This window comes from Globicephala melas, chromosome 13, assembly GCF_963455315.2.
Source record: "Globicephala melas chromosome 13, mGloMel1.2, whole genome shotgun sequence".
NCBI lineage: Eukaryota > Metazoa > Chordata > Mammalia > Artiodactyla > Delphinidae > Globicephala > Globicephala melas.
This window is the reverse complement of record NC_083326.1, coordinates 65,156,638-65,178,996: the sequence shown is the minus strand read 5'-3', so window position 1 is coordinate 65,178,996 and position 22,359 is coordinate 65,156,638. Positions and strand designations below refer to the sequence as shown.

General features: G+C 50.5%; 1 protein-coding gene across 1 annotated transcript; it reads left to right on the top strand.

The window, feature by feature from the left end:
* The first annotated feature begins 18,219 nt into the window (after positions 1–18,219).
* On the top strand, positions 18,220–21,329 carry LOC115850711 (immunoglobulin lambda-1 light chain-like). Its single transcript, XM_070046942.1, has 3 exons — positions 18,220–18,276; positions 18,435–18,758; positions 20,932–21,329. Exons 1-3 carry the CDS (start codon positions 18,231–18,233, stop codon positions 21,327–21,329), a joined length of 768 nt encoding a protein of 255 aa, XP_069903043.1. The 5' UTR covers positions 18,220–18,230.
* Positions 21,330–22,359: the final 1,030 nt, after the last annotated feature.

The window sequence follows — 22,359 nt, the reverse complement described above, 5'->3', positions numbered from 1 at the left end:
CACAGAGGCCACTGTCTCAGGATCCTCTGTGGCACCTGCGGGAAGACTTGCTCCCTGACTGTAAGGGCATCAATGGGATCTTTACCAAGAGTCACCTGTGCACAGGCAGCAGGAGCCACCGTGGCCTCTACACGTTTCTCCTGTAAAGGTGGGAGCACACTCTCCAGCTGAGAAATTGGTCACGTTTTTACAACATGGAGAATTTCCAACAAAACCACAAGGCAGATGTGGAGAGCAGAGGATGCTCCAATAGGAGATTGCTGGAGCCACGACTGTCCAGGTGTGCGATGTGTGGCGTCTCAGGCTGTAGTGGCAGCTTCCTGTGAAGCTTCAAATAATTATACTATATTTGAATATATGAATATATTTCTACAATGATGAGAGGAATGTCACTTTGGGTGGAGGTAACATGAAATGGTTTAGCTGTCCCTATGGTCAGGGTATCTGCCAGGGTTGTTATTATTCACGGCAACGAGGGATCAGCATCGCTGTCCTGGTACCTTCCTGTGTCCATTGAATTTGGGTCAGGTGTCATTAAACTTTTCTGGCTGTTATGACGTTCTTTTCATAAATGTTGGTATTTAATGAAACCCATATTTATTTTTTTCCAGAAAGGTAAGAATCCAGTAATTGATGTTAGTGATTCTTTTTTTTTTTGGGTGTGTGTGTGTGTGTGTGTGTGTGTATGTGTGTGTGTGTGTCTTTGTAAGTATTTCTCTTTATTTTTTTTATAGAAGATTATAGACTATATGAAGGCTTGAGTCGCTTGGAAATACCTTGCCCATATTTTACACTCAATAAGTAATTGTTGAATGAATAATTTGCTTTCTTTGTTTTTGTTTTTGTTTTGCGGTACGTGGGCCTCTCACTGTTGTGGCCTCTCCCGTTGCGGAGCACAGGCTCCGGACGCGCAGGCTCAGCGGCCATGGCTCACGGGCCCAGCCGCTCCGTGGCATGTGGGATCTTCCCGGACCGGGGCACGAACCCGTGTCCCCTGCATCGGCAGACGGACTCTCAACCACTGCGCCACCAGGGAAGCCCGATTTTAGTGATTCTTAATAGGTATATGCTTTTACTTTATTGCCTATCACTCCTATTATGTGTTAGTAGTAATTTCCCTCCTTTAGAGGCAGTCATTCTTATTATATTTCCGTCATGTCTTATTGAGTGGGCGCAAACATCTCAGGAATTTTTAATTCAACCGTGACGCCCGAATCATGAGGGGCCCTGAGTTGCTGCTTGTATGAACAAACGTGCAGCAGAGGCAAGACAGCTCCCGTGACCACGGGGTTTGCTTCTTGCAGGAAGCACTGGACACCTGGAGTGATCACAGGAGGCCTGTCCACAGCAGTCCCCAGATATAAAGATCCAAACCGCTGCGTTCTGACCTGGTATCAGATGCCTGACTGATTGACTTGTGAGAAGGTCCTGAACCAGTCCCCGCTTTATTATAATCTCAAAAAAAGTCATCGTTAAACGAATGTCTACATAGTACAGCACATACCTCTGTGAAACACACACCAACGATTGTCTCAAATCCAGAGCTAACACTTCCCAACACACCTTTCCTTTCCCGTCCCCAGAAGCTCCCCTTCACCCACCCCAAGCTCGGCCAGGGCCTCACCTCCTTAGCTCCTGGAATGTGGTCGTGTGATATGAACAGTGACACTAAAATCCTTCATCACAATATTCGTGTTCCATAAACTCCTGGTCCATTGCCTGAGGGCTCATGTCCATTTCCAACCAGAAAGGACCCGTCATCCTGAGTGTAATATAGACTGCAAACTCAGCTCTTTCTCGAAAAACACCCTTGGGGAAGTGTGTCTGTGATGAAGAGCCTTGACCTCAGGAAGGTGCCAGGCTCTGAGGGGAGGGCGTCTCAAAGGCACAAAGGGAAGACAGAGAATGTCCGTGTCCCCAAGAACTGACCCCTCCTGTGGACAAGACCCACAGCTGGACCCCCAGGCCCCTCCTGACCCGGTCCCTCTTTCAGAGCCTCAGCCCCAGAATCTCCCCCTTGATTCCCTGGGTCATTCTCTATCTGGACGGAGCTCTCCCTCTGTCTCACGTTATCCTTATTTTGTCTACATTTAAGGATTCTGGCATCTTCTCGGGGGCCCGTTTCTCTCATCTGCATCCCTAACGGGACTGGATTAATTTATGTCTCAGGTTCCCTCATCCCTGAGCCCACGTCCACCTCCCATGTGACAAGGCCATCCTGGGGCGAGCAAGGTGACCCCGAGGGGGGCATTTTGGCTTCCTGATTTTGCAGGTGATGTACCTCATTCTGGAGGAAGTTGAGGGAAGGTGAGGCTTGTCTGCAGGCATGCGGGCCTGGCACTGAGCTGGGGAGGGGGAGGGGAGGCCTGGGTGTCCAGCCCTCACTCATCTGTCTCCCTGGGCTCAGCTCTCACCACTGAGGCCAACGGGAGGCAGCAGGGCCCAGATTTAGGGGAGGTTGTCTGTGCTGTCATCCTGTCCTGTCCAAAGGCCCAGCAGCTTCTTCCAAGCCAGTCCTAAGGGGGTCATGAGGAAGGGGTGTCCAATATCTCCCGTATCCCATAACCACTCTACTGGACATGCCAGGGAGCATCTCCAACCTCAACCACCACAGAGCAGCGGAGAGGGTGACGCATCGGCACCTTAGACTAGGGGACTGGGGAGGGCATGAGGGACAAGGCAAGTATCCCTGGCACTGCCTGGGTCCCTGGAAGAGGGGTCACTGGATGTCCCCTCCTCCACAGCATAGATGCCCTGCTCCCCTTGTCCAGCAGAAGGAGGGGAGTTCTTGCTTCCCTCTGTATCCACCACGACCCCCCACAGGAGGAGAGGACACAGCCAGCTGGGCTCCATGTTCTGGGCTCTGTCACCTTCTCAGTCTGTCCTGAATCAGAAAATACATGACAGTCCATTTTAATCTCTCAGGCAGCTCTGCTGTCCAGGGACTCAGACGTTCCCAGAATCAAGGGCCACAGTAGAGGCGGTGCAGAAGGACAGGTGCAAGAAGCTGATTCGCATGGAGGCCCCTCCCTCCTCTGTGGGGGAGGGGATACGAGAGGTCTGGGGGCCCAGGCCCAGGGCTGGGGGCTCAGAAGGCAGCGTCTGGGGCGTCTCTGCCATGGCCTGGGCTCTGCTTCTTGTCACCCTCCTCACTCAGGACACAGGTGAGGCCTCCAGGGAAGGGACCCCAAGGACTTCTGACTGATTTTTTGGGTCTTTGTCCTCAGGGTGACCTGGGTCTGGTATGGAACTGACCAGAGTGTGTTTCTCCTCTTTCCAGGGTACTGGGCGCATTGCGCCTTGACTCAGCCTCCCTCAGTGTCTGGGAATCCGGGACAGATGGTCACCCATCTCTTATGCTGGAACCAGCAGTGATAGCAGGGGTAGCAGTTATGTTAGCTCTTAACAACAGCGCCCGGGCACGGCCCCCAAAACCTTGATTTATCAGGTCAGTAAGTGGCCCGCAGTGATCCCTGATCGCTTCTCTGGCTCCAAGTCTGGGAACACGGCCTCCCTGACCATCTCTGGCCTCTAGGCTGAGGACGAGGCTGATTATTACTGTAGCTCAGATACAAGTAGTAACAGTTTGCACAGTGGTCCAAGTTCATGGGGAAGTGAGACCAAAATGTCCCTGAGTCCACAGTCTCCCTATTGGTCTGGAGATGCTTCTCCTCCCTGAGCTGCCAGCCTCATGCAGCTCGGCCGTGAGAGGTCAGTGGTCTCTGAGCTCCTCCCTCTGCCTACACTGGAGGTGGTGGGAAATATGATCTTGGGGTTATTGTCTTGGGATGGTAACCACTTCCTCATCCTGTGTGATGTGCCACTCTTGCCAGCTCTTCCACAGCAGTGTGATGGTTAATTTTATGTGTCTATTTGCATGTTATAAGAGATGCCTAAACTGTGGTTAACACATTATTTCTTGGTGTCTATGAAGATGTCTCATGAGGAGGACATTGGCATTTGAGTCCACAGACTGAGTAGAGAAGATCACTGCTACAGTGCACTGGGCACCATTTTTGAGTTGAGAGCTTGAATATAAAAAAAGGGGGAGGAAGCGAACGTTTGCTCTCTTCTTGTCATCAGAGGCTTCACCTTCTTCTGACCCTGGACATTGGCACTGCTGCTTCTTCAGCTTTCAAACTTAGCCCAGGACTTATATCCTAGGCCCCCGAATTGCAGGCATCTGACTCAGATTGAATTATATCACTGGCTTTCCTGGTTCCTCAGCTTGCTGATAGATTATGAGACACCTTCAGCCTCCATAATGGTGTGAATCAATTCCTACAATAAATTATTATTTTTTTCCTGTTTCTCTGGAACAACCTGACTAATAATGATTTTGGTACCCGGAGCGGTTCACGAGGAATAGAATTTTGAGGATGATTTTTCTTAATTGATTCTAAGGTTTCTGGAATTGGCTGTCTAATCTGATTTGATTGAATGGTGCTAATAGTTATTTCCATTAGTACAGAGAGCACAGCTTGTGTATGTCATGAACTGTTCATTGGAATGAGAAAAATCCCTGCCTTGGATTCTTCTAAGCAACCACTTGTAAGAATCGAGGAGCTGAGTGACGCTGTATATGATATTTTGGAACGTTTTGGGAACCCTACAGAATATCATGACGTTGGTATCTGCTCGGAATGTTGCTGGATAGAGTAGGGAGAGAAAAAGATGAGCTTAGTGATTCAAGATCCCATCCCAAGGGCCGCACAAGTGACATGCGAGCTTTCCGGAGTGCCCTGGAGGAGAGCCTCATCTCGTGCAGCACCTGGACTGAAATAGCTGAAAAGCCAACCCAGACCCTCCTCCTTCAATTGGCTACATTCCAGCAAAGTTGAGTCCCAGCCTTGTAGTGAAGAAGGTGGTTGGGAAAGAACCGGATCCTGCAGCTTGGGTGCGGATGTGTGGGAGGACCTGAGGGACCTGGGGACATTGAGCCCCTCAATTCTCATGTGTCTTCTTTGCGGGTGGAAGACGCCTCCCCACCCCCAGCGGTACAGGTCTTTCCACATCTGTCTGGGGCGATTGACTCTGCATTGCCCAAGGAAAAGGTCACGGCTGCCCTGAGGAAGCTGCCACGTGAGGCTGTGCTGATTCTCCTCAGGACCCCCCGCCCCCATTGCCCCTCTTTGCTTCTGGACCAACAATTAGACTCAGGTCTCAGCAGTCTCCTAAGATGAGAATAGAGTGTGAGCCTCGAGAGGGGCACTGCACTCCAAGAACTGCTTGGTTCTCCTAATTCACACAGACAGAAATCCCCAGAACACGTTGGGAAGGGATTCGAGGGTGGGGGGCAGTGGTGGGAGAAACATCAAACTGGGTCAGCTGGATTTGTGATCTGGGCTCACTCCACAGAGACTCTGCGTTTCATGTTCCCTGCAGCTCGGGGAGGTAGAAAGAGCCTCAGCACTTTGCAGGTTGGTTGGTGGACGCAAAATCCAAGATGGCCTCTAGTGAGTGACCTAGAGAAGCCAGACCTGCCTGGAGACCAAAGGTAGGGAGTTTGTAATGTTAGAGTTGATTTGTGTTTTATGACCTGCTACCCACTCCGGGAGGGTCTAGAAGACGTGCTTCTCACCAACACTTTAAGAAACAAATCTGTGAGGGGAACCCCAGCATCCTTGAAGAACTCTGTGCTCACCCTTGTCTAGGCCAGACCTTATAATGGGAACTGCAGCCCCTTAGCTGGAAATCCTAAACACAATGAGAGGAATTGGATCCTGGGTGGCAGGGGCCTAGGGGCGGCCCTCGCCTGCCAAGGGCAAGGCTACTGTCACAGCGGAGTCACAGCAGCCATGAGAAGAGTGTCACGCGTACAGATCTATGTCATGGCTTGTTCATCGTGGTATTTCTAAAAGTGAAAAAGGTGGGAAGACTGCTAAATTCCTACTTGGTCAGAGAACCTTCTGGGTCAAGTGAACAAAAGTCTAACTAAAATCATAAAAATAGAGAGTCACGGTCCCTCGGTTAATTCCTAGCCTTGAGCAGTTTACAGACCCAGAACCCCATGAATGAAGCAGAGGCTGAGTGCCCTTGAGGAAGGACCCTAGCACACTATCAAAAAGGTACGCTGTGATCTTCCTCCCAGTCTTCCCCAAGGGGACCAATAGCCTACTATCAGGGTAACTGTGTACAGGGAAAAACAAAAGAATCAGACTTTTCAGGGACTGCTGGATACTGGCTCTGAACTGATATTGATTCTGGGACCCCCAAACACCACTGTGGCCTCCAGAGAAGGGGCTTGTGGAGATGGGGTGATCAATGGAATTTCTTCTCAGGTCTGTCTCACAGTGGCTCCCATGGGCTCCCGAATCCATTCTGTGGTTATTTCTCCAGATCCCGAATATAGTTACCGTGTGGCCTGAACTGCCCACCATGAACTGGGTGGTGTCTGACCCACCAAGGCACATACATCAAAGTGCACAGAAGTGGACAGCTGCCGCATGACAGCCCCTCTCCAGGACGTCCTTGAAGGACACGGTGAAAGGAAACCCTCCCCACAGGCAGACCCTCCAACAGTGCACCTGGCTGTGCATTCTGGAGGGAGAAATGGCCCGACGTGCAATTATATATCGAGTCATTGGTTTGGCTGGATGGTCACGGACTTGGAAGGAATGTGATGGAAAGTTGGTGAAAAAATAAATTTGTAACATTGATGGATCTAGAGATTGTCATACTGAGTGAAGTAAGTCAGACCAAGAAAGACAAACATCATATGATATCGCTTATATGTGGAATCTAGAAAATATGGTACAAATGAACATATTTACAAAACAGAAATTAAGTCACAGATGTATTAATAGAAAACAAACTTATGGTTAAGAAGGAAAGGGAGGGGATAAACTGGGAGATTGAGATTGACATATACACACTACTATATATAAAAGATAACTAATAAGAACCTACTGTATAACACAGGGAACTCTATTTGGTGCTCTGTAATGACCTATATGCAAAAATAATCTAAAAAAGAGTGGATATATGTATACATATGGCTGATTTACTTTGCTGTACAGCAGAAACTATCAATAACGCAACATTGTAAATCAACTATACTCCAACAAAAAATTAATTTAAATAAATAAATAAATAAATTTGGGAAGAGGTGCGTGGATAGACCTCTCTGAAAGGGCAAAAATTACGTGAAGATATTTGCGTCCGATGTGAATGTTCACCAATGCGTGACCTCAGCAGAGGAGAATTTTAATAATCAAGTGGATAGGATGGCCCATTCTGTGGATTCCAGGCAGCATCCTTCCCCAGCCACCTCTGTCTTCATCCAATGGTCTCACAAACCAAGTGGCAATGTTGACAGCGACAGAGATTATGCATGGACTCAGCAACATGGGCCAAGGCCACCACAAACCAAGGTCGACCCGGCAGTCCAAACAGTTCTGCTAATAGCCCAGAATAGCCTCTGGGAATGAAAGTTTGCATCACCCCATCGAGTCAAGAACCACGACCAGCTGAGGTGCCTGCTGAAGGCAGAGGAAATACAGAATGGATAGGAGAAGAAAGTAGTTATAAATACCACTTATGACTGTGTGACCAGTCACAGAAATGAGGACTGAATGGTCATGAGTGTTTCCTCTTCATTTGGTTATGAGTACGTGTGTGTGTGTGTGTGTGCGCGCGCGCGCACGCACACGTGCACACATGCTCATATTAAGCAAACAGCTTTGTTTTCTTTCATCTCTTGTTCCCTTTCACTGTCACTTCTCTGGGGGTGCTTGGGCTCCATTTAGGGTTCAAATCTCCAGGAGGCAAATAATCTTCATAGATTTATTGCTGCCTCAGCTTCCCAAATCCCTGCACCATGCTGAGCTGTCTTACAATGTGGGGGCCACCATCTGATAGAATCGACATGCCTAAAATATCCAACCGAGTCCAGAAGAGTAGGTTCACATCCCCCACTCCATCCTCCCTCAGTTGCCCCCATGAGGCTTGGAAAAAGATTTAGTTAATAGACACCCAACCCGGAGCAATGAGTCCCAGGTGCCCTTACTCCTCACGTCCATAAACAACCAGACTTTGTGGGGAATCAAAAAGGGTGTCTCCAAAAGTCCACATACATTCTCTTCATGTCAGAATGTAATAGAAGACACAGACAGTATTTGATACAGAGCTACTGGCTGGATTCTAGGACTTCTAAGCTCAGATAGAGCTTGGATTTGAGACAGAGAAGTTTTATTTAGAGACTTTCAAGAAAAGACTGAGGTTCATTTTAGAGGGAATCAACCAGAGACCCAAAGTCAAGTCTATCAGGCCTGAAGTCTCTTTTGGGAAAGGAGATTTTCAGACATTTGAGAAGTAGGGGACACTGTGAGTCCATATCTCTGTTTGTGGGGAACTGGCCCAGCTGTGCATCTTTTCAAATGACACCATTTTCATTCTCCCGTAAGTGGTCCCCAAGCATGCCTCAGCAGCTGTGATGACCCTCACGCCCAGAGAGGGTGGGCGACTGTTGAAGGAAAACAGACACAAAGCCCTCACCACCCCTCCACCCACTCTTCATCTGCAGGTGTTTACCCAGCTGGGAGGCAGCCCTGGTGCAAGCAGGAAGCTGGGTGGGGGATTTGCATGAGGGCTGCCCTTCACTGAAGAGATGGAGAAGAGGAGATTTAAGTTGAAGGAGTCCAGCTCCAGCTGTGAGGTCCTCAAGAAGCAGTGCATGTAGAAGCATCACCAACATGTCCTGGACCACTGCCCCCTTCATGGGCTTTTGCACAGGTCAGGGCAGATTCCCTGGGCTCTGAGGAAGGGGCCTGGGCAAGGGGCCCTGTGTAGGAGTCACCCTAACTGTGGTGCCCATGGGCGTCTCCTTCTGTTCTCGTCAGCTGTCAGCTCCCAGCCTGCGGTGACCCAGGAGCTCTCCCTCACGGTGTTGTCCGGACTGACAGTCACCCTCACCGGCTCTGTGAGTACAGGATCCAGCACAACTGCGAATGCTCAAGGATGGCTCCTGAAGAAACCTGGCCAAAATCCTGTATAGCCCATACACCACACGGACAAATGCCCGGCATCCATCCCCAGCTGCTTTTCAGGCTCCATCCTTGGGGACAGAGCTGCGCTCACCATCGCTGGGGTGCAGCCAAAGGAAGAGACTGAGGACTTCTGTATAGTCTGGTCTAATGTACCTGTTTCATAGTGACAGCTTCTAACGGGGAGCTGAATCAGCCTGGAGTAGCCAGCTCCACCTTCCTCCCCGCATGGTCCTTCCAGGGCACGGAACCTGGATCAGCACCACGGACAGGGCTTCCCTTCCCCGTAGGAAGAGCCGCTCCTTTCTCCGCTGACCATGGGCAGAGCAGACGAGCGACAAAGACCAGACTGGAGGCTGAGCTAGTGATGACCATCACAAGGCAAGTCATGTTGATCCAGAATTTTCAAGCAAGATCTCTTTAACCTAAGACTTCAGGAGAATGTTTTTAACGTTCCACCAGAAAAACCATCTTCCTCCCCAAGTGAATTTGGCATTATTATTCCTTCTCTCAGCCCCTGCCTTTCCCTGTCAAGTGTGCTCCCCAAGTCCTCTGCTCCCAATCACAGCAGCAAATCTACAGACATTTGGGGAAGGCGGTGACTAGTCACCCACACAGGACAGTAGACAGGGCTCAGGACCAGAGGCACATGCAGCAGCTAAAGCCCCAGCACTGCTTCATGGTGAGTACTGGGCAGAGGAGAAGGAGGAGTAACCCCTTCCCTGAAGGCCTTCAGACCCCAGGTGAAATAGGGATGGCCGAGGGGCTTGTCTCAACCCGCCTGTGTCAATCCTGTTCCTGCTCCCTGGGCTCCAGCCTGTGCTAAGCAGCTGCAAAGACCCGGATTTATTACGTGTGAATCCCCTTTGCTCCACCTGAACACATGTCACTTCTACCCATCAAATTCTTAACTCAAGGAAAATATCACTCTGGCCCTGAGCTGGGTTTGAATCCCAGATCCCTCAGAATCTGCCTATGTGTAGGTGTTGTATATGGGGACCATTTTAAAGTGAAAAGTGAGTAATGACAAATGCCAGGGGGATTAAATATCTGATTTTATCCCAAAAAATAGATATATAGACAGAAGACTCTGACATAAATTGTAGTAATATTTTTCCATCTGTCTCTTCAGACAAAGAAAACAAAACCAAAAATAAACAAATGGGTCCTAATGAAACTTAAAACTTTTGCACAGGGCTTCCTTGGTGGTGCAGTGGTTAAGAATCTACCTGCCAATGCAGGGGACATGGGTTCGAGCCCTGGTCTGGGAAGATCCCACATGCCACAGAGCAACTAAACCTGTGTGCCACAACTACTGAGCCTGCGCTCTAGAGCCCGCGAGCCACAACTACTGAGCCTGTGTGCCACAACTACTGAAGCCCGCATGCCTAGAGCCCGTGCTCCACAACAAGAGAAGCCACTGCAAAGGGAAGCCTGTGCATCACAACGAAGAGTAGCCCCTGCTCACCACCACCAGAGAAAAGCACACATGCAGCAACGAAGACCCAACGCAGCCAAAAAAATAAAATAAATAAAATAAAATAAATTAATTAAAAAAAAACCTTTGCAGAAGACAGGAAGCCATCAAGAAAATGACAAAGGGAACCTACTGAATCGGTGAAAATATTCAAATGATATGAAAGATAAGGGGCTTATAGATCCAAAATATATATAAACAGGTCATACAACTCAATATCAAAAAAACAAACAACCCAAAAGCAAATGTGTAGAAGACCTGAATAAACATTTTTCCAAAGAGGACATGCAGATGGCCAACGGGCTCATGAAAAGGTGCTCAACCTGGCCAATCATAAGAGAAATGCAAACCAAAACCACAATAAGATGTCACTTCACACCTGTCAGAATGGCTATCATCAAAAAGAATACAAATAACAAACGTTGGTGAGGATGTGGAGAAAGGGGAGCCCGACTACACTGATGGTGGGAATGCAGCGACTATGGAAAACGGTAGGGAGTTTCCTCAAAAAATGAAAAATAGAATTACCATAAGATGCAGCATTTCCACTCCTGGGTATATATCCAAAGAAAATGAAAACAATAATTCAAAGCAACACATGCACTCCTATGTTCATAGGAGCATTATTTACAAGAGCCAATACATGGAAGCAACCTATGTGTCTATCAACAGACGAATGGATAAACATGTGGTATAGGTATACAATGGAATATTAAATGCCAAATGAAATTTTGCCATTTCTAACAACACAGATGGACCTGGAAGGCATTATTCTTAGTGAAATCAGTGAGACAGAGAAAGACAAATACTGTATGTAATCACTTATATATGGAATCTTAAAAAAAAAGAAAACAAATGGATGTATGTAACTAAACTGAAACAGACTCATAGATATAGAGAACAAACAAGTGGTTATTATCAGTGGGGAGAAAAAGGGCGGAGGGGCTAGATACGGTAAAGATTTAGAAGTACACACTATTATGTATAAAATAAATAATCTACAAGACATACTTTATAGCACAGGGAATATAACCAATATTTTATATTAACTTTAAATGAAATATAATCTATATAAATATTGAATCACTGTTGTACACCCAAAACTAATATAGTATTGTAAATCGACTATAATTCAATAGAAAAAATATTCAATTTTATAGAATAATTATGTAATGTTATAGAGGTGTTAATTATGGCTACAGTGGACAATATACGAATGTAACATATTACCATGTTGTACACTTTAAATTTACACAGTGTTATACGGCAAATATATTTCAATTTTAAAAGTCAGCTACAAAAAAAATGATGGGGACCAACCAACAAGAACACCTGTTCTGTTTCAAAGTGCTACCCTAGCCTTCACAGTGGACACCTCAGTTATACCAAAACCTTTGTCTTCATCTGAAACGGGGTCCAGGGAGGAAATGGGCTGGGACCTGGACAGCTATTAACCCATCATTCGTTGGCTGGATATGTTTCTCCTTCATGTAAAAAAAGAAAATCCTGACAGCCTCAGTGGTTTGCTAGCCAAACCACTGTCCAAACTCTTAGAGGTGCAAGAGGAAATTTCTGGATGACCTACAAAAATAGTGAACTTTTCACAAGAAGACCATTTCCCTGGAGAATATTTAAATAACCACGTGACAACCTGGACAAGGGGCACATAAATCTCCTACTTGACACAGAATTCCAGAGGTTGCAGGGGAAATGTCCACATTGGAAATATAAACATGTCACCTGTGGATTGTTTTGAAAAGAAAAGCCAGAAATTTCCTCCAGGTACATCCCTGTCTAGCATGAGAGCTGATGTCTAACTTGGAGGATGGAGACCACATGGGGAACAATTATGTTCAAAAAGTATTGACAGGGCTTCCCTGGTGGCGCAATGGTTGAGAATCTGCCTGCCAGTGCAGGGGACACGGGTTCGAGCCCTGGTCTGGGAAGATCCCACATGTCCCGGAGCAACTAGGCCCGTGAGCCACAACTACTGAGCCTGCGCGTCTGGAGCTTGTGGTCCACAACAAGAGAGGCCGCGACAGTGAGAGGCCCACGCACCGCGATGAAGAGTGGCCCCTGCCCGCCGCAACTAGAGAAAGCTCACGCACAGAAACAAAGACCCAACACAGCCAAAATAAATAAATAGATAAATAAATAAATAAATTTAAAAAATGGTCCACATCAAAAAAATCTTAAAAAAAAAGAAAAAGTATTGACAGGACTTCCCTGGTGGTGCAGTGGTTAAGAATCCACCTGCCAATGCTGGGGACACGGGTTTGAACCCTGGTCCGGGAAGATCCCACATGCTGCGGAGCAACTAAGCCCATGTGCCACAGCTACTGAGCCTGCTCTCTAGAGCTCGCTAGCCACAACTACTGAGCCTGCAAGCCACAACTACCGAAGCCCACGTGCCTAGAGCCTGTGCTCCGCAACAAGAGAAGCCACCACAATGAGAAGCCCCCGCACTGCAATGAAGAGTGGCCCCTGCTCACCTCAACAAGAGAAAGCCCACGCGCAGCAACAAAGACCTAACGCAGCCAAAAATAAATAAATAAAATAACTAAATTTATTTTTAAAATGTATTGACAATTACAGGTTATTAAATGTACAATTAACTTGTCACACTAATGGACCATGAACCAGCAACAGATGATATTTTATGCACCGAATCCCTAAGACCTAAGCAGTAATTCCAGAGAAAAGATCATGGAAATGCTGCACTAGTCGCTTTGAATCTGGAGTGTGTTGTCCTTGGGTTTTCTGTTCAACTCCACGGGGAGCAGGGCATTGTCAGCCTCCCAGGTGTCAGACCCCCACCCCAGGGCAGGTGCAGCAGCGCCGCCCTCAGGCAGCAGGGAGAACTGACAAGAAGAATCTACAATTTAGGTTGAGAATTTCCCACACCCCCTCCTAACCCAGACATGTTCTAGAACACTCAGAAGAGGCTATTATTTAGGGATTAAGACCTCTGTCACTGAAGAACTGTGATCCAGGGCAGGACCTTACCCCTATCTAAATCCCAGCTTGTCACCCACAGAATGGGTTCAGAGAATACAGACCCACCTCTGAGCTCTCAGTGGCCAGGCCCGTCCAGGAGTGAGGCCAGGACTCAGACTGGGGTGGTGATGTCACCCCCAGACTATGGGACAGCAGGTGGAGGAGGATCCCCCGGGCCGAGGCGGGGTCTGCAGGGGCCACGCCTCCCTCTCTGTGTCCCTGGGGACTGAGCCCTTCTCTGAAACCACAGAGCTCCCCAGGCAGACCCCCTGGGCTCCGACTGATTCGCACCCCCGGCAGCTCTCTCTCCAGCAAGGGGATAAGAGAGGCCTGGGAGGCGCCCTGCCCAGCCTAGGCCTCGGGGAGCAGACTCGGGGTGCCTCCACCATGGCCTGGACCCCCCTCCTCCTCGGCCTCCTGGCTCACTGCACAGGTGCTGCCCCCAGGGTCCGCCCACCCCTGGCCCAGGGCTCGGGGACAGGCCTGGCCCTGACTCTGAGCTCAGCAGGGCGCTGCCCGTGGGGACAGGAGACTCCTGGCCCTGCCGCAGGATGGGGGGCTGGAGGGGCTGAAATCTCCCCACTGTGCTCACTGCTGTGTGTGAGCCCCGAGGGGCTGCGCCTGCCAGAGAAAGTGAGGGGCGTTCTCATTTGTTCAGAGGCTCCATCCACCAGCCAGGCCCATGGGCCCCTGGGGCTGAGACTGACGGGAGGGGGCGCCCTCAGGGCCCAGAGAATCTTTGGAGCTTAGTCCAGGCCAGGCAGGTGGGGGTCTCTGGACATGAGTTCTTCACCTCCAGCCCACCTGTCCTTTTCTCTCCTGCAGGCATTGTGTCCTCCTATGAACTGACTCAGTCGCCCTCGGTGTCGGTGTCCCTGGGACAGACGGCCAGGATCACGTGTGGGGGGAACAACATTGGAAGTAAATATGTTCAACGGTACCAGCAGAAGCTGGGCCAGGCCCCTGTGCCGGTCATCTATGGTGATGGCAACCGTCCCTCGGGTATCCCTGACTGGATATCTGCCTCCAAATCGGGGAACATGGCCACCCTAACCATTAGCAGAGTCCGGGCTGAGGACGAGGCTGGCTATTACTATCAGTCATATGACAGCAGTTATAATCCTCATGGTGACACAGGCAGATGGAGAAGTGAGACACTAACCTCCCTGCCTGGCCGGGCGCTCACTCCACCCGCCTCAGAGCAGCTGGAGGGCAGGCCTGAGGCTTGGGCATCCTCTCTGGTCCTGGCCCGGCTCCTCCAGGGCTGGACACTCTGTCCTCTTGGGACACTGTTTCGTCCTGATGAAAATGGAGAAAGGTGTCTGCTCTGAGCTACAAAGACTGCTGTCAGGGTTGAGAGGAAAGGAAAGTTTTAGGGGTCATGATGTGGTCCAGGGCCCGAGTGTGATCCCGTGTCTCAGGAGAGCCTACGCTCTCTGAGCCGGCGGAGCTCTGTGGGGATCCGTCTCCTCCTGGTGGGACCCGCTGCAGGAGTCCTGGGGCTGGGTCCCCTGCTCTCCTGGATGAGGCGCCCCATGTCCTGTGGGGCTACCTGCAGCCTGGAGAGGCCTGAGACCTGGCCCTGTCCCCTGGGACCCTTCCTCTCCTGAGATTTCACAGAAACCGCAGAGGAAGTGCTGAGTCCACCTGGCTTCTCCTGGGGACACCCTCCTGGACACACTGTCCTCAGGTTGGACCCCAGGTCCCAAGTGCCCAAAATTACTGTCTGATGGGGGCAGAGTTTCTGTTTGGGGTGATGAAAAAGCTCTAAAAATAGATCATGGTGATGGGTGCACAACGTTGTGAATGTGTTTTAGTACCACTGGATTTTCACTCAAAAATGATTGTATTATCCAGGTTTCTCCAGACAAAACAAATAGGATAGGTATGAATAGACAGAGATTTATTGGAGCAATTTTTTATGAGGATTTATTATGAGGAATCTTCCCATGAGGTTTTGGAGGTTGAGAAGTCCCAGGAAGCACTGTCTGCAAGTGGACACCGGCAGAGCCAGGGGTGAGATTCAGTCCGAAGGCCTGAGAACCAGGGAAGCTGATGTATGACTCTCAGTCCCAGGGTGGGAGACCGATGTCCCAGCCCCCCCATCAGGGAGGAGGGGGACTCTACCTTCCTTGACCTTTTGTTCCTCCCAGGCCAACACGGGGAGGGCCGCCTGCTTCACTGAGCCCACAGGTTCAAATACTCATGTCCTCCAGAAACACCCCCGGACACCCGCAGAAATAAATGTAAGTGGGACCTCGGTTTCCGAGTCAAATGGACACACAAAATGAACCATCACGGTGATTAAAGTAATAACTCTTATGTATGTATGTTTTACAATATTTTTTAAATTGCTCAGTCTGAAATAAAGTACAGGAATTTGAATTCTGAAGTCATTTGACCAACAAAGCAGAAGAAGAATTGTGTAGTGATCACCCATATACCCTCTCCCTGGTCGTAACATGGGTTACATGGTGCCCTGGACAGTTACAGCCTTTCTCTCTCTCCATATATATGTATGTATGTATGTATTTCAGAGAATTCACATTCATCGGTCCAGTCCACAGCCGCCGCATTCCCAGGTGCCCAGAAGTTTATTTTAGCTGTTAGTTTTGTTACCGGATAAGATCCTCAAGGTTCCCGCCCCCACATTTGGTTATCACTTCTCTCTGATCCAGCATTTATCAGCTAAGATTCCTTATGACTCTAGGCTATGGGATCTTTTGCAAAAGTTCCACAGAGAGGAGTGTGTTCACTGTGCACAGGAGGACAGTGGTTCTCTATTGTGAGAAATGCTAACAGAGCCCTTCACACAGACATGAAAGGATCAGAGATAGTAATTACAGTCATTCTAAGAAATAAGAACTATAATAAAGGCAACACATAGGTTAATTCTAAAAAGGCTGGTCTTAAGGTACTTTTGGTAAACCTGCAGGCCCTACAGACCCCTGAAGACTCAGCTCTCAACCAATAGACTGGCCATGAGACACCAGTCACTCCCACCTGCTCAGGAGAATGAGGACGAAGCATCACTGCAGCAGAGGCAGCAGGACCCAGCCAGGCCCCTGAATGGCCAGGCAGCCCTGGATCCCCACAGATTCTCCAGCTTAATCTGGGCTACAGCCCCGCTGACCACCCCCACATGCAGGCTGAGGGGGCTTCTACTGACAGAAAGGATGTGGTGGGGACGACAGTGATCCTGGGGACCCTGTCTCTCCTCCCAGCCTGGCCCTCATGCTCCCCTCCCTCCCTGATGAAGTTCTGCCCCAAAGGGCCAGGGTCTGAATCCAGGACCCCTGGGCTCCATCCTGGGCTCACCCCACATTTCTCTATTAATCTGGGGACTTACTCTCTCTGGGCCACAGCTTAACCTGATATAAAATGGGGAGGTATGTACTGGCCTTAAGAAATCTTTTTCCAAGTTAAATTATAAAAAGGCCACCAAAGTGTATTGTTAACTAAAGGGGGAATCAGTGAGTTATGAGGTTCTAGAGTTTCCTGTCGTCACCCTGCAGGAATCCGAGGAGAGGGGTTCAGCCATCTGTATGATTTCTAGATAGAATCCCAGTGGAATAGCAGGAGATCCCCAGTTTCCTTAAAAAGGCAGACTATGCTAAGGTAGAAATGCTAGCACCACAAACTCTGAGAGGTGTGAGGTGACACAAAAAAATAAAAAAAGGAGAAGAGATGGTGGAGATCATGATGTTGATGATGGAGATGATGGTGATGATGGTAATGATGATGGTGATGAAGAAGATGATGATGATCATGGTGATAATGATGATGATGATGATGATGATGTAAGGGCTTAAATGACCTCAAGTGCCAGGAACATCATCACTCAACTGACCTCCTGGAGAGGAGATAGTATCAATCTTGGTTCCCAAATACAAGGAAACTTGGGTCCTGAGGGAATTACACACGTTGCTATGGAACTTGACACTTTGCAGCTACAGTTCATCCTGCACACTCTACTCCACTAACAAAACCAAAGGGACAGGAAGGGCATTTCTACCCTGAGACATGGTTACAGGAATAACAATTGCACTGTGTAGGTGACCTCTCCGTGCTGGGCCGGGCAGGGCAGGGGTCACAGCTGCTCAGAGTCAGGGCTGGACTCCCTGATCCACACTCTCTCAGGTGGTTTTGGGGGTGACCTGAGGGAGGGGAGCCCCGGTCTGATTCTACTCCACAGCAGGGGGAAGCAGAGCGCAGCCAGGAGCATCAGGACAGAGGGTAGGGCTGCCCAAGTGGAGCCCCAGAGGGAACCAGCCCTCAGGGTCCACAGGTGTCCAAGGTTCAGTGCTTGGCAGGAAGTTGGGACTGACTGTGCCATCCGCTCAGGACACAGTAACCATATTAAAGGGTCTAATTCACAGTGAACCCCAGGACACCCAGTGAAAGGGGCACAGTGGCCACGGCCAGGATGCTGCCAGGCCGACAGCCCCACTGGGCCAGCCCAGGAGAGACCACTGGATGGTTTCCAACAGCGGTCATGTGGTCGGACATAAGGAAGGTGACTGTGACCTCAGACCTTGGAGGCCAAGTCTGATTTTCTGGACATGCGAAGCCGTGGAGGAAGCTGGGTGACAGTCACCTGGGCTGATGGTTTGGGTGACTCCCATCTCAGTGAGGAGCCCCAGGGGGGTGTAAATTTGCATAAACCCAAACCCTCACTGCCCTGCTCAAAGCTCTGAGAGGGAATAAAAGGATATGAGTAGAACCCAGAGCTGCTGTGGTGTCTCGGAGGCAGAGCTCAGGGCATCCACACCATGGCCTGGACCCCTCTCCTGTTCCCCCTCTTCATCCTCTGCACAGGTGCTGCCTTCCGGCCCTGCCCGCAGGCTCAGGCCCCCCAGAACCCTGGGCTGGGCCTGCCTCAAACCCAGAGTTCAGCCCAGGCACAGCCTCAGAGTGGGACCCCTCCTTGTGAATAGGTCCTTCATTCTCAACCCCTCTCCCATCCTCTCTTACAGGCTCCGTGGCCTCCTATGAGCTGACCCAGCCGCCTTTAGTGTCCGTGGCCTTGGGACAGACGTCCAAGATCACCTGCTCTGGAGACGTACTGGACAAAAAATATACATATTGGTACCAGCAGAAGCCAGGCCAGGCCCCTGTGCTGGTCATTTATGAGGACAGCAAGCGGCCCTCAGGGATCCCTGACCGATTCTCTGGTTCCAGCTCAGGCAAAATTGCCACCCTGACCATCAGCAGGGCCCAGGCCGAGGACGAGGCTGACTATTACTGTGGGTCAGTTGACAGCAGTGGTTATCTTCACAGTGACACAGGCAGACAGGGAAGTGAGACACAAACCCCCTCCCCGTCTGGCTCACACTCTCCTCCAGCCCCAGGAGGACTATGAACAAAACAGTGACAGGTCTGGCCTGGTTCCTCAAGATCTGAGCCCCCAAGGCTGCCCCTCCTCCCAGCCCTCCAGGCAGGCTCTGCACAGGGGGCTCAGGAGTGATTATGGACTGGCAGGACCAGGCTGGCTCAGCGTCTGGGCTGTGGTGTTGACTTGAGGAAATAAGGTCTGAATGAAGGACAGACAGCGAGGGCAGAGACCCAGTGCTAGTGGACCCTGGATGTCCACATGGCGCAGACTGGCCACTCATCAGTCCAAATCTCTTGAATGGATGGCCAGAACCACCCAGCTCGTCAGAGCTCTGGAACCTCCAGGATCCCGTGACAACCTGGGACTCCAAACAAGGCAAAGCAGCAGAGTGGACAGAGTGGGGGCCGCCACGTCCCTCCTCCGGGCTCTCTCCTATTTCTCTCCTAGGTCTCTCTCCTATTTCAGACACAAGTGACTGACATTGTGACTTTGCAGTGCTGCCCTATCCATTACCTACACTATTTGAACCACATATGTAATTTTCAATTATCCAGTAAACGCTTTTTAAAAATTAGGAGAAACCGATGCAGTTAGTTTCCATAATAGGTTTTGCGTAACTAAATTACTTGAAAATATCATTTCAATATGAATTAAATATTAGAATATTGACACATTCTACACTACACTCTCCTAAATCTTTGAAGTGTGCTGGGTATTTCAGATCTACAGCACAGCTCACTGCGACCACCCACGTTGCATGTTCAGAAGCCTCCTTGGCTTGTGGCCACCATGTTGGCCAGAGCAGGTGAGATGGATGAGGTCTCCTTGGGGTAACCGTGCCTGTAGTACATACTCACCACACCAAGAGGTGACGGAGGGTCCCAAGCCCAGAGTCTTTGCTGGAGAGGAACTGCTGAGCCATTTTCCACCCAGACCGGGGATACTGAGGGTACCTCAAAATGAGGAGATTTAATACGTGTATCCGTGTGACTTCTTTCCCAAAGGCAAGATAGTAAATACAACTACAATTTTAAAGGTGGTTCTGAATCGTTAAACACATTTTTATTACAGTCTGTGAAATGAATGACAATAGTCTGTAGTTTTTAAGTAAATAGTGTCACATCTTCCCTTTCAGTAGGGAGATCATTTCCATAAACCCCACAAGTCATAAAGTTATATTTTGTGAATAGATCTAGATGGAAAGGTGGACCATAAGGAATATTTTAGTGACATTGGATACGGCTCACCTGAATACAGAACAGAGGGTGGTGACAGGAGGGGCTCAGGGGGCCTGGAGTAGGGATGGAGGAAACTATGGGGGGGGGTTGAGGGGGGAGGGGGAGGGGGCTGAAACGTCAGGCTCTGAAGTCAGTCCCTTGGATGGAATCTTGACCCATGCATCCCTGTCTGGGGGAATCTGGGAAAATCATTTACCCTCCCAATGGTTACTCCTCCTCCTGAGACTGGGGAGAGGTTGTGCCTTCAGCAGAGGGCGCTGTGGGATTATATGGTGCCTGGTGATGTGCTGCAGGAAACTCACCAAGGGTCTGGCATATACTGGGGGCTCAAAAGTTGTCATTCTATTAAAGTAGCTACATGTGTAGGAAGATGTCCATCCTGGGGGCACCAAGGGGCACTGTGGTCCTGGCTGGGACCCTCATAGGTCCATGTCCCCGGGGGAGGGCTCAAGTGCAAAGGGCATGACTGACGCTTCCTTGAAGATACCTCTCTTGAGGAGAGTAAATGTCTCTCTGAAACTCACACGTGGCCCTTCTTCTGACCCCAGGGAGTCCCCAGCGTGAGGCCTCTGGGCTCAGGGCTCAGCCAGGAGCTGAGACACAGGATGGGGAGGGAGGAGTAGATTTGCATTCACTGCTCCTCCCTTTGCGAGCTGCAAGGGGAGAGGATAAGACAGAGACCTGGAGAGGCCAGTCCAGCTGGGCAGCCTCAGTGCAGAGCTCGCAGAAGGACCTCCCACCATGACCTGGGTGCCCTTCTACCTCCTGCCCCTCCTGTTCAACACAGGTCAGAGTGGCCCAGGGACGCGGGGACCTCCCAACCCCTCCCTCCAGCACAGTCCTGAGGGTCACCTGCCCAGTGTCAGTGCCGTCAGCCAACCCTTGCATTTCTGTCTGCAGGTCTCTGTGCTGTGCCTGTGCTGACCCAGACCCCGTCTGCATCTTCTTTCCTGGGAGGCTCGGCCAAGCTCACCTGCACCCTGAGCAGTGAGCACAGCACGTACTACATTGAGTGGTATCAACAGAGAGTAGGGCAGGCCCCTAGGTATCTGATGAAGCTGACCAGTGACGGAAGCGTCACCAAGGGGGATGGGATCCCCGACCGCTTCTCAGGCTCCAGCTCTGGGGCTGACCGCTACCTGACCATCGCCAACATCCAGTCTGAGGACGAGACTGAGTATATCTGTGGTGTCAACTATAACACTGATGGCCAGGTTGGATACCACAGAGACACAGACATAGGGGAAGTGAGGCCAAAACCTCCCTCCCATGCCCTCCGTCCCACGGCACCAGGGTGAGCTGCTCCCTGTCTGTCCCCGGAGTCCTGACCTTTGAGTCTTCCCCTTGCAAACCCCTCACCCCCAACCTCTCCCCGAATCACCCCCAGGGAGAGGCAGACACACATTAAAATTTAGGTGGTTTTGACGAAGTGGGATTCTGGGTCCTCCTCACAGGCCTGTGTGTGCAATGCTGGGAGAGACCAGCCCAGCCCAGGGCAGAACAGGACACTGGGAAAGGGCTGAGCTGAGATGACCCTGTCCCCAGTAGCCCCCAGGCCCTACTCCAAGTCTCTCAGGGAAGGAACATGGATCTTGGCGTCCAGAGGCGACATGCAGGTCATGGTACCAAGTGTCCTGACTTGGGTGCCCCGGGTGCAGAGCAGGCCCCTGGCCAGGACTGAGGGCTCAGCAGGAAGCACTGGGCCTCTGGGGAGGGAGGATGGGAACCTTGACCCCATGGTGGGTGCAGAGCTGGGTCCTTAGGGAGTCATGAGGCGGTAAGGGTGTCTGTGGCAGTACAGACTTGGAGCTCGGCCGGGCTTCTCCTGCTGGGGAAGGGTCTCAGCTTTGGTGCCAAGAATGGCTCCCCATTCACCCACAGGACGTTCTAGGGACCGGCCAGCACCACGTCCACTGGGACAGCAGCAGGGATGGGGAACGGGGATGCTGAGCTGGAGAATATGGTCCCCTTACCCCAGTCTGACCCCCAGTGACTGAGGCCTGAGAGGCAAAGTCCAGGAGCTGCCCGTGGCCTGGAGGACTCCACGGGGGCAGGAGGGGAGGAGGTGGTTGGTCTCCTGGAGAGGGATGGACAGGGGGCCGGGGGCAGGACTGGACAGGACATCAGAGCTCCGTCCTGTAGTGACCTCTGTCCCCGACTCTGCCGGGACTCACAGGGGACACAGGGCCCTCTCCTGTCACCCCATCCCGGAAAGGGTTGTTCTCTCCAAGGCTTTGCTGTGACTTTGTCCCTAACAAGGCCTCCTGCAGGTCCCACTAGTGGGGAGTGTCCTGTCCCCCTTACACTGTAGGAAAGGGAGCCAGGAGG

What these genes read in the sequence shown, in the direction of transcription:
- LOC115850711 (XM_070046942.1), top strand. Translation starts at nt 18,231, where the DNA reads ATGGCCTGGACCCCTCTCCTGTTCCCCCTCTTCATCCTCTGCACAG. An exon ending in CCTCTTCATCCTCTGCACAG is followed by an intron (nt 18,277 to 18,434) that starts GTGCTGCCTTCC and finishes CCTCTCTTACAG; the next exon opens with GCTCCGTGGCCTCCTATGAG. An exon ending in TGACACAGGCAGACAGGGAA is followed by an intron (nt 18,759 to 20,931) that starts GTGAGACACAAA and finishes TTCTGTCTGCAG; the next exon opens with GTCTCTGTGCTGTGCCTGTG.